The 12,663-nt window shown below is 42.6% G+C and overlaps 1 protein-coding gene and 1 pseudogene across 3 annotated transcripts in view; both read right to left on the minus strand.

The window, feature by feature from the left end:
• Positions 1-12,663, minus strand: part of AGXT2 (alanine--glyoxylate aminotransferase 2) — a 53,734-nt gene that overhangs the window by 9,873 nt on the left and 31,198 nt on the right. For 2 of the 3 annotated variants that reach the window (XM_075543000.1, XM_075543001.1), the window contains 3 exons: positions 10,263-10,395; positions 8,693-8,784; positions 6,382-6,531 (listed from right to left, as the gene is read on the minus strand). In XM_075543000.1, coding sequence (XP_075399115.1) covers positions 6,382-6,531; positions 8,693-8,784; positions 10,263-10,395 — 375 coding nt within the window. The remainder of the gene's footprint in view (positions 1-6,381; positions 6,532-8,692; positions 8,785-10,262; positions 10,396-12,663) is intronic. The other variant, XM_075543002.1, reaches the window with a different exon arrangement.
• LOC142440742 (CBY1-interacting BAR domain-containing protein 1 pseudogene) lies at positions 2,613-3,679 on the minus strand (annotated as a pseudogene).

A 12,663-nucleotide genomic window follows, 5' to 3' on the forward strand; every position in this document is an offset into this window, starting at 1 on the left:
TCGAGGAAACTCTTGCAGTGAGGGCTAAGCTGAACTTTTCTAAGCCCCAAGGTAATGCTCAAAGCAACAACTACCAATAAACATGTTATGGCTTGTGAGACAGAGGAGCTAATCTCACATTATTACTCTTTGTTTATTTGCCTGTTGCCCTAGCTTACCTTTAAAATCTTATTTAAACTTTCCAGCTTTTATGTATGGATCGAGATGGGTGGTGTATGAGTCCCTAATAAAATGATTAAAAAAAAAGAAGTTGGGGAAAGTGGGAAGATGCCATTATATTTTAATTCATTTTTTCTACACTTAAAAAAATCCCCTCATTTTATACTTAACCTTAAATAACACATTGTTTAATAGTGTTTTTAAAATATTATATGCCATCTATGTAAAAAAAGGAAAAGAAAGAAAATGTTTTGAAACCGACTGTGGTAGTAATTGTACAATACTGTTTCATGTGATTGATGGAATGTTATATGTAAGAGCTCCCAATAAAATATTTAAAAAATATTCCAGCTTTGAGTTGGCTTTGCTATGTAATATTGAAGGGAGAAAGACAGGCCTGTCTACTCCCCTAAGCAGCTACCATCTCAGAAACTCACAAGAGCCGTTCTACCCTGTGCTACAGGGTTGCTATGACTTGGAACCGACTCGGTCGCAGTGAATATCAGGAGCAATGGTAATGACAGAAGCCTTTGGTCCATGGTCTGGACTGAATACTAACAGCGTTGGACACCAAGCCTTCCTCCTAGTAAGGTGTGGCAAGAATAAATAGCAAGAATTCACTCAGAGAGGAGTTGAATCTCTGTGGACAGAGTTGGGGCTGGCTTGGTAACCCAGGCCATGTGCTATAGATGACTGGGACCTTAGACTCTGTCCTTTTGAGTTGTACAATGTCTTTCATAGTCCATGCCAGAAAGATTTGATGTGGAAAGCCCACTAAGGGACCCTGGCTTTATGTCAACCTTGCCTTTACCAGAGTTGTGGAACTGCATATTTCCTTGGACTCAAGGTTGAAGTGCCCCAGTGTGTGAAGAAGCAAATGACTGCTATCCCAAGTTATGGAATTGGCAGCCATTGGACTTGGCTTTGGATCCTATGCTTTGAGGTTTCCGCATAATGGGTAGACAGGCACTATCATATATTTATTATTTTCATGCCCTCGTTGCTTTCTTATGACATGTATCATCTTGTAAGCCTGGTTCTTCCTTTGTGAATGAGCATTATTGAAAGTTTTGCCCTATCACTAACTACCATTGTCTGTGTAAATAGTGTTCAGTCACTTAAGGGTTTAGTCTGTATATGTTATCAATTCACCTATTGTAGTCAGAAGTTGGCCTGTGCTTGTATAATTTCCTTTTCTCAACAGTATTTTAAACTCTCTACCATTGGCTAAATTAATGACACTATCAATAGTGCCATTATGCCCCAGGGGTATGATATATAGTATTCTCTGTCATGACATGACAATGACAATGAACACAGATGTGTATAAACCATAGCTATATGAATGGATTTGGGGTTCACATTTAATTGTAGTCCCAATTTAAGAACAATTAGTTCTTTTTTTCCCCATAAGAGCATCATTTATATAGGGTTTTTAAATGCTTTGAGTATTTTACAGGGGAAAAAAGGACTGAAGTCATTTTATCACTTAGGATTATTCTCAGGAAGCAATGCTTTAAGACTAGAACCATTAATGACAGTTAAAATAGCTTTCTAGAAAGTATTTATTTTTTCTCAGGTTGTCCCCCCCAAACTCACAAATCTCATAATTTTTATATGCCTGGCTGATATCTGTGAAATATCACAATTAAAGTCTCCCTCCTTAAGAATAAGTGCATCAGACACACTGACAGACTTATTCAATGGTTTCATATTTTTAGGAACAAGTGACTATACAAGGGGACTTATTAAAATTAATGGAAACATTCCATTATCTTTTAATTCCATTTCCCACAAACTTTCTGAAGCCCCTTGTGTACCCTCTTATTGACTAGATGGTCATGAGGTAAAATTTTAATAGAATGTTTAATGAGTTATTATATCCCACATATGCTTATTTCCTTAGGCAATATCCCACAGGTTGTGTCATGTATATCAGCTTTCCACGAGTTGTACCATGTACCACTTTTAGTTTGACAGCAGTTTTGTTTTACAATTAGAAGTTGAATATGCCTTTTTAAAAAAAAAACATTAAGAAGCCTAAGGTATATGCTTTCTGCATATTTGCAAAACATTGATATCGTGGTGTCTTATTTTTAAATCATTCTGATCGCATGCTTGTTGCAAGGTAAATTTGTAGATCAAATGATGGCGGGAATGTTTTAGTAACAGTTACAGGGGAGGGAAAAAGAACTCAGGTCTATTTTCCTTTAGGGCTTCACAAAATAAGCCGAATTTAACCACATTGACTGGGAGAGGAGGTCTTTTAAGTGATAAAAATCTGGTCTCTTGACCTGAAAGCAGCAGAGTGAACTACAAGCTCTTTTTTTAATTTGTCACCTCTTGCAGCAACCTCTTTCAGGTGTGCTATATGGTTAAAGTGAAATACTTAGAAATATATTCTCTTAAAAAAAGGACCTTACACAAAGAGCTCACATATCACTAGGCAGGACATTGAAATGGCTGGTGTCTAATATGTTTTAAAACCTTCATTTTTGGTCAGCACACATTCCTTTAATTATTTTTACATTTCCCGTAGCATATCATTTTGAGGTTCCATATATCAGGCTAGTATAAAGCTTTACAATTTAGTAATCCTAGATTCTGAGCCGTTTTAAGATGGAAGCAGAAATCAGAAGTAGTCTTAAGAAAATTAATTTTCTTCTGAAGTGTCTTGTTCTTCATCATCTTCATCATCAATGTCTGTCTGCTGGTCCTTTCTGAGCCTACAGGTGGATACCTGGCCTGTTCCAGATATACCCTTAGCTGACAGTGATCTCTGAAGAGGTGACTTTGAATTTGCTCTTACAATATCTAATCGAGATGAATAATCTGGTGGATACAGGGAGTTCCGGAAAACCTCTAGATCTTCTTCCTCATCAATCTTTTGTATATTTTGGTAGGCAGCAGTGTAGACCTCTAAAGCTTTGCCATGAAATAACATTTCAATAGTGATAAATTCTGAAAATATATTCTTTATGTCCTTTATTTTCTGTTTTTCAAAGTTGTCAATAGTCTCCTCCAGATGACAATGTGTTGTTCGGGTAGCATCCATTGTCGCTCTCTGTCACTCCGTTTCTGCCTCTGAAATAACACGTCGATCAGATGGGTTTCGCTGACGTGTTCTTTCTAATTGCGTTAACTGCTTAGCCTCTCGATTTCTTGCTGTTAGCGTTGCTTTGAGGTCATCCCGCTTCATTTTTACAATGGTTCCATAAGCTTTCAAAGGTTCAACTACTTTGGCTTCAAGTCTTTCAACCTCGGCTTGTCGATAATCCTGAAGTTTGGCAAACTCATCGGCAAAGGTTTTCAGGCCCTGCTTTAAATTGGGGGTCTCTGTGGACGCATACACGTTGACTACATTCACCAGGAGGTCTGCCTTGTCTCACAGTTGGGCTGTTTTCCACACATAAGCAGTGAAGATTTGGCACAATTCCCCAAAGTGCTTCTCCACCTTTGTGATGGCATCTTGCAGCTGTCGGGTTTGCGCGTCCCGGCTCTGCAGGCTGCGCCTCAGCATCTTGCTTCGCACTCGGCGGACCGAACAATTAGTTCTTATGTCATGGTCCTGCTTGACGAGATGACTGAAGCTATGGGTGTCAGTATAGTGAAGAAATCAGATGGTGTCTGGCCATCTGGAGAAATAGTTTGGGGTCTTAAAGGTTTGTCCTCAAGCAAGTAGCCATCTAAGTGAGGTATCAACTAAGTTCACATGGAAGAAGCACTGGTACCAACCTGTGTGATCATGGATTGTAAATATTAAAATCCAAATCTAGAGGAGGGAATGGTGTTAGAACTTAAATTATGAACACGTGGTTTGAAGAAGGCTCTAGATGACAATGGGAGCCCCAAATCCATTTTTAGGGTCCCCGTGTAGATTGTCTTTGGCTGTGAATAGCCACGCTGTCACACAGGGAGCACCGTAAAGCCAATCATGGCAGATGTAGTTAGGTTAAAATGTAACACCCTGTTATTGATCCTGTCTTTACCCATTATTTTCTCAAGAACTTCTCTTCTTTTTCCCCAAACCATTTTCTTAGGAGCTAATCAAGACATCATACCATTCCATAATTCAATTACGTTTACCAGTATTATACAATTGCTACCAAAATCAGTTTCAAAGTATCTTCTTCCTTCTTGAACTCCTTGATATCAGCACCCCCTCAGTACTCCCACTTCCCTGACATACCCGCAGGAGGCCCTTTTAGTTGTTGACTATAGGCTTATCTATCCTGAATTTCAAATACCAAAAAACATAGAAAAATACATAACAAAGATTCAAGAAGGCTCCCACAAGGACAAAGTAAAAGAGATAAAACCCAATATGATAAAACCCCACAGAAAATATTAAAAACCAGATAAAGCCCAAAGCATATCAGAGGGGAGATCAAGTAGCAAGGTTTTAGCCATTCAAGTCAGAGCTATGATTTTAACCTCCTATAGTTGGCTCTCCAATATTGTCTGTATAATAATCAGGTTATTCCTCCCTCAATTATGCTTAGAGGGAAATCACTGGAGGCTTTTTCTTCTGAAGATCATGCAAATATATTTTGGGCTTCCACTGTCCTTCATAGCCTTCTGCACCCATAATCTCACAATTTAAGCGCTGATACTATTCCCTCCTTCGGATTTGGATTTATTGTGTACAATCCTTGGATCATAGATGTTGGTGGGCTTCCTCCATAGGAACATAGTTGAAATACCACTTAGATATTTGCTTGTTTGGAAACAAGCCTTTAAGACCCCAAATGCTATTCTATTTCCCTGTCGGGCAGCATCTAATTTCTTCACCACACTTTGCTATAGCACCCATATCTTCTGTGTTTCCTTCCCGAGAGTGAGTATTGAGCAGGACCGTGTCATAACAACACATTGTTTTTAGATTGGAGCTAGGATTAAGTGCAAGCCCCAAATTCACCCTTAAATCTATGTTTCTTGTCTGCTTCTGGCTCACCTTAAAGACATCCTTCTAATTCCCTCGAATTAGGACCTTCTGTTTATGGTACCATTGATTAGCCCAGGTTCATCCATTAAAAAAAAAACTAAATAAACCTGAAAAGTTGTTTCAGTTTTTAACAACAATAATAAATAGTAAATAAATAATAATAATAAAGAGATGGACTGGGAGGTTGGTCTGGCAACATCTCCTTTGCCAAGATTCTCAGACTAATGTCTTTCTTAGATTAGATATGTTTTGTTTTTAATCAGGAAAGTCACCGTTTCTTACTACAATGGACTCTAGGAGCAGCAGTGGAGACAGGGAAGGATACGAGAGACATGGCAAAGGATTTACTGGTAGGAATAAAAGAGAAGGAGGGACCTGGGGATTGCTTAGTGGTTTTGAGGCTGACTAACTGAGAGGATGTTAGAGGGATAAGAAGCAGTAAGCTTGGGAGCAAGAATGCCAAGTTCTATTGCTGTCATTTTGAGTTCAAAGGGACCATGGGAAGGTCGGAAAGACACATTCCTCTCTGGTTGCTTGGAAGACAGAAAGCCCATGCATGCACACATGGACACATGCACACATGGACACATGCACACATGGACACATGCACACATGCACACATGCACACATGCGCACACACCAGTAGTTCACTCCCTTTTCGACTCTTGCTCAGCACCACAATTTTCTCCTTTTATCTCTGCACACCTGCCCTTCTCGGAAGAATTGCTTCCCTTGCCCATATTTCTAGTTTCCAATGTTCATTCTTAGCCAATGCCCTTGGCCTAGTCGGGCAAGGCTGATATCGCTTCTCCTTTCCCAAGAGTGGTCGCTCACCCCTACAATTCCAGCATCTGCTAGCACTGTGCTTAGACCCCACAGGCCTAGAAATCTCTGATGGTGTTGCTGGCATCTTGCCATCCTGGTATGCTCGATTCCGAGGTGAATGAGCTTTCAGGTCACCTTTCCTTTCTAGAACATAATCCAGGATGGAGGATGGACTTTTGCTTCCTCCCTGGACCGTTCTGTGCCCCCACAGGTAGTGATATTATCCACTTTGGGAAACATTGTTCTAGACCAGCGGTTATCAGTCTTTCACAGGGGTCAGTCACCCCATTCATGCCAGTAGCAAAATTACAGTTATGAAGTAGCGACAAAAGTAATTTTATGATTGGCAGGTCACCACCACCTGATGAATGTAGGAAAGGGTGGCGGCATGGAGAAGGCTGAGAAGCACTTCCCTAGATCATCTGTACAGAGAGCCCCAGGTCAGCACCTACCTTGTCCGTCACCATTTCTATTCCTATCAGGAGGCCTTTGCCTCGGACATCTCCGACAATTTCAAATTCCTCCCGCAGCTTGGCAAACTTCAGTAACATATAGGTGCCAACTTCTTGACTGTTTTCCTGTAGACCATCTTCTTTAATCACCTGTTGAGAGATAGAGAGTCCCAAATGACCTTCTATGAAAAAAAGAATCTAACATGGACTGAGATAGGTGTATCTGCCATCTTTTGCCGTAATTTAGGTGCCCTGGTGGGGGCTGTGGCTAAGAACATGGTTGTTAACTAGAAGGTTGGTCCTTTGACCCCTTCAGCAGCAACAGTGGAAGAGAAGACTCAGTGATCTACTTCTGAAAAGATTATAGGCCAAGAAACTCTATGGGGCAATTCGATTCTGTCCTCCAGGATCAGTATGAGTCATCCTAGGCTTAATGACAATGGGAACAGACAGTGACGTGACCAGACATGAGCCCCCAAGACCATTTTGGTGTAGCCACACCATGTACTACTCAGATTTTGCTGGGAGGTGGGAAAATGTCGTGTAGAGAGGATGTACCTCCCAACACCCTCCATTGTCAACTCAGGAGTGGGGAAGAATTTAGGGAAGAAAAACCATACATCCTTGCAGCTAATAACATAGAACTCATAATCCCGAGGCTCTTTGGTGCTAGGCTTTGTTGGAAATGAGGAAAGACATGCCACAAGCTCTTGCTCTGCTGGGAGCTTGCTGACTTTGACCCAGAAGGCCTCAGCACAAGCACTCTAGCCTGAGATTGTGGCCTCTTGAGCCAAGCCAAGTCCTGTGTGGTTGCAGAGTAGGAAACCTGACAGCATAGAAGGATTTCACCTAACTTCTGCGTTCTGCAGAAATATGTGATTCAGGACAATACAGATGAACTCTCCGTACATGTAGTTGATATCATTGCAAGACTGCAGGCAAGTCTTGACATTTTTAAGACCTATTGTTCTCCTCAGTCCTTGCCTCCTTTTAACTAGGTTGAGGGAACACACACACTTACTACCCAAGTCTACAAAGCCTTCCAAATGACGTCACATCTCACCCTTTCTCACCTCATGCTCTTATCCTATTTGGAGGTCATGATTTAGTTAGCAAGGATAGCTTTTAGTTTTCCATCTAAAATAAATTGAAATGTAAAATTTTGAGCAGACAAATGCTTCGAATGGGTAGATCATGATTCAAAAATCAGAAAACGGAGACAATGACACGACTCCGAGAATGTTCCTTTCTACCTGCCAAGTCCCCCTTCTCAGAAATAGCCATTAAGATTTCCTTCTGCTTCCTTCCGGGGATGTTGCTGGTGGGCAGTGTAGTGACCCCACGTGACGGAGAAGAACTGCCACACTGGGCTTGAAGGCTGTCATCTTACAGGAGAAAGACTCTCTAGGTAGAGTTACTATGAGTTGAAGTTGACTCAAGGGCAGTGGGTCGGTTTGTTTTTGAAACATTACAGGAACAGATCGCCAGGCCTTTGTCCCGCACATGCTACTTGAGTGAGTTGGAACTGCCCAGCTACTGGTTAGCAGCTTGGTGTTTAACCTCTAGAAACACAGTTATACTTTCTTACATTTTTAAAAGCAAATGCTATTATGCACTATAAGAGGGACATTTAATTCATAACTGCTAAATTACTGAATTAGTCATCAAGTAGAACCCAGTTTCTCATTTACCATTGAATTTATGACAGTGAAACAAAGGGGAGGAAGGAAAAATACACAAGACAAGGTCAACATTAAAGGAAGAACAAGGAAAACAGTCACTAACCATGAAACACTACCCCAATAATGAAGAAATTGCAATGCCAGCAGCTGGTAAGGAAATTCTTATCTCAGTAGCCTTTAATTGATAATGAACCACCCTTAGAACCATCTGTTTGTTTTGTTCATCTTCTCATCAGTAATATAGACTACTTTCAGTGTTGTAGCATGATATTATCATGTAGTATGATATTATCATACGCAGATACCTGCTCACAAGTGTCCAGAAGTCTGATTTATAATGACACAGGTGGTCTCTGGGGACTCAGGCCCATAGTCTTGGGGAACATTGAGTAATTGGGGTAACAGAGTTCACAAAGCCCATTTCCTGCGTAGATGAGTTCTGTTGCATAGGACTTCCTCAGCGGACTCCACGGCGTTAAGAAAGAGGGGAGCAGAATGACATCTGGAAACCTAGCTTCAATTCATGAGCTAGAAATTACTCTCCACTTTCATAATGTAATTTGATAGTGCTCTGTGTGTGTGTGCCTGAAATGCATCTCAGTGACGCTGACTGGGCTTCTAGAAGGTACCTCGAGCACAGCGGAGCCAATGGCACAGGCCAGGGGGTTCCCTCCAAAGGTGTTGAAGTGAAGCAGGCGTTTAGTCAGAGACTTGGCAATCTCTAGGGGGAGAAAATAAAAGGGTGAGCGAGGATGACAAACTCCTGGGCATCATCTTTCATCATACAATTCTGTTAACGTTTGTGTTGTACGTGGCGTCACTTCCAAGTCACTCTTCACCCACCTGAGAGTGGATACAGGTGAGTACCGTCAGAGCGACAGCAAAATCTGTAATGTGTTGGATGAACTACAACTACCTGCAAACTTGGTTTCTGGGAATGTATAAGAACCCTCAATTAGGTAAATTAATTTTATTGTCTTCTGCTCTTCAAACTAAGAAGGCAATCTCATGAAAAATAATTTCTCATCAAGGACTTGGTGACATCACTTCCATATTGTTTCACAGAATACATTTGTTCCATGCTACTTCATCTCCTATATCTGCATTTTTGTACCCTGTTTCATTGAATCTGCTATCTGATTGACAATTTGTCTTATTGCAGGGACTTGCTTAGTCCTAAGATGCTGGAACTTGTGCCAAGTTGTATTTCAGATGCCAGCAGGGTTTCCCATAATGAACAGGCAGCAGGAGAGCTTCCAAACTGAGTCAGACTAGGTGGTAGTCTTCTGAAAATTAGCCAGTGGAAATCCTACGGATCCCACCAGAAGACTGTCTGCTTGAGTGCTGGGAGAGCTGGGCAATGCTGTGCTGTCATCGATAAGGTTATCCTAAGTTGGAGGCAACTCAATGATAACTGCCAATTCATTCAGAAACGTTGCTGAGTTATTGCAAACCCAACCCAACCCACTGCTGTTGAGTCCTGCTCCTGGCAGCCTCCTGTAGGAGAGGGTAGACCTTCTCCCAGGTTTCCCGGCTGTAATCTCGACAGAAGCAGACTTCCCTCTCTTTCTTCTGAGGATTGACTGACTGCTGGGTGTAAATAATTAAGCATAGTGCGTAATTACTGTTCATCCAGGGCACCTTGAGATATCACAAGGCACCTAGATATCCTTCAGTTCCTCTGCTCTATGCTTCCTGCTGGTGGGACAACAAACTAAATCATTAACACATTTTCTAGAGCAAAGGGTTCATAAGAAATTATTTTCTTGAAAACTTCATGAAGTTGGAAAATGAAGTTCATTCTGGTGTTCATTTCCTGGAACGTTCTGCCTCATCACCCAGAACCATATTTGGGTGTTTTGTTAATCAGTTATCTGCTAATCTGGACCCCGAGTCTATAGGCAAGACCACGTAAGCATCTCCTTTGAGAATGTGACTCCCATGACATTGAAGGGCTGTGTTCTTTGGGTTTATCTTCACTGTGAAGGAGGGAGGTGACTGGTCTTATAGCAAGAGCAGCAAGTGTTGGCTTCCTTCCACCTGTTCCACGACCTGTATGCTGACTTTCTCTCCTTTATTTGCATCGATATGCCCTGTGTAGTTCCCATTGCATCTCCAGTCCACACAAGTGCAAGTTAAGTATTTTATGCCCTCCCCAGTGCAGAAGACCCAGAAGTATAAACTGCCCAGTGGTCCTACCTGGAGTGGTCACAACTGCTGCCATGGGAAAGCCATTTCCGATTCCTTTAGCCATGGTGACAATGTCAGGCAGGACATCGTGGGCTTGGAATCCCCAGAAGTGGGAGCCCAACCTTCCGAAGCCTGTCTGCACCTAATGGGAGCAGATTTAAAACCATTGGAAGTATTCAAGACATGCTTTCCAGAAACAGTGCCTTTTCTCACTCTTTGATCTCTTCCCTTTCCGCCTCTGCTCCCCCTCCCCCCACTCCTCCTCATCAGCAGCATCCCCACCATGATCATCAGCATTATTGTGCCGCTGTGGACCAAGCACTTTGTGCCTGGCTTTTAGGCACCACTTTTGTTTGCTTTTGAACTGTGAAGCAGGAGAAGAAGATTGAGAGTGCCTTGGACTGCTAAAAGGACAAACTGATCTGTTTTGAGAGAAGTAAGGCCAGAGTGTGCCTTAGTGGCAAGGACGGGAAGAGCTCGTCTTATGTTTGTTGGAGAGAACAACCTCTGGAGAAGGACATCATGTTTGGCAAAGTGGAGGGATGGCAAAAAGCGGAAGGCCCTCCAGATGGAAAGACAACTTGTTTACTAGCTTTATGAGATTCTGGATATGTTTCTTAATTCCTCCAAGCTTCTGTTAGCTCATCTATCAGAGAAACAACAAGATGTCAGAGGGCTACTGTGAGGGGCATCTACACAATGAACTGGAAGGAGTGTATTGTGATTTAAAGAGAAAGAATCTATCAGTCTATGGAGTCAATTTCAGCTCCCGGTTCCCTGTGTATTCCAGAGCAGGACTGTCCCACAGGGGCTTCTTGGCTCTAACTGTTTTAGAGGCAGTGTTCGGCCCTTCTCTGTGCGGCTGTTGGGAGAGTTCAAATCACCAGCCTTATGTGGGGAGTAGAGCACAAGCCACCTGCAGCACTGTCATGATGATGGATAATCCTTAACATAAGGACTTCCTGTGTGAAGAGGCAAGGAATGTCGGTGATTTAGTGGGCTACAAGCTCGGCTGCTAACCACTAGGTCAGCAGTTCGAACCCACTAGCTGTTCCTTGGGAGAAAAAGGAGGCTTTCTACTCTGTAAAGTGTTGTAGTTTTGGGAAACCCACAGGGATAGTTCTACCTGGCCCTGTAGGTTCACTATGAGCCCGAATTGACTCGATGGCATTGAGTTTGGGTTTGTTTGGTGTGGTGGGACAGAGCAAGGGATGGGAGAGTAGGGAGTGGGAAGAAGTTGGATCTATCCCAGGCTGAACAAAGTAGGAATTGTGGTTCAGTAGGGATGGGACCATTGCTTTTTGGCCCAGACAGCCTCAAGATCCCTTTTCCTTCCTGAGACTTGTGTCATGAGGAGGCCCCAGCCGAGTGGTTGTCTGGACAGCACACAACAGCAACAATAACAACGTACTCTAGACACTCTAGAAACGTGGAGTGAACGTGGATCTTAGCTTTTAGATTCTGTGTATGCTGTTCTTTCTCTCTGAAAAATGTTCCCCTGCTTCTTCATCTCACTAATTCATTTTGTGTCCTTTAAAACTTGTCCTGAGTTCCAGGAAGGCTCCCCTCAATGCACCCTGGAGCCTGAAGCCATCAAACCTCTCCCTGTGGATGTTATCACCCACGTCCGTGTCTGATGCAGGCACTTCATTGCATTCCTCTCCAGGTCCACAACACCTAGCGAGGGCCTGATATAGCGCGAGGGTTGGCAGAATCATTGAGAGCTCGCTGGCAGCGCCCAATTGAATAGAGCAAGTTAAACAAGTCCATGCAAATAAATGTCTACCAGAGCCTCCCTGGGAAAGGGTCCCTGATCTCTTTCCATCTGCATCTTTTACTGTCCACACATGCAGACATTACGTATCAGAAGTAGGGATGATTTTGAAATACATTTTAAGGGACATCCTTTCTCAGGTCACTTTCTCATTTTCCCTGTCATCTCTAGAGTGCTACTACGATAACAGGCTTCAGGAGCTACAATCACATGCTAGCAGATACCTGGGAGTCAGACTGACAGACTTGGGTTCGAGTCCTGTGACCCCTACTTTCTACTAAGGTGCCTCTGAGCCAGCGGTTTCCTTTAACCACATGAGGTCACATGAGAACTCATGGAAAAACAGGTCCATTTCATTTCCCTGTCAACCTGCCTTCATTACTCCATATTTACAGCAGAAGTAAATAGCATGCACGATGAGATAGAAGAGCATTTTGATCATGTTGCATCACCCAGGAATTGTCAATTTCATACACTTTCATACAGGGCTCTGAAGGAGTTCATTTCAGTCCAACACTGCTGAGGATTTGCATTTCCACCCCAGAGTTGCTGAAGCAGAATCCACAGTTTAACAAGCTCCCCCGGTGATTCTCAGAGAGCGTTTTCAGTGGGGATGTTGCTGAAATGTAGATGCCA

The sequence above is a fragment of the Tenrec ecaudatus genome, chromosome 2 (genome assembly GCF_050624435.1).
Source record: "Tenrec ecaudatus isolate mTenEca1 chromosome 2, mTenEca1.hap1, whole genome shotgun sequence".
In the NCBI taxonomy this organism is placed as follows: domain Eukaryota; kingdom Metazoa; phylum Chordata; class Mammalia; order Afrosoricida; family Tenrecidae; genus Tenrec; species Tenrec ecaudatus.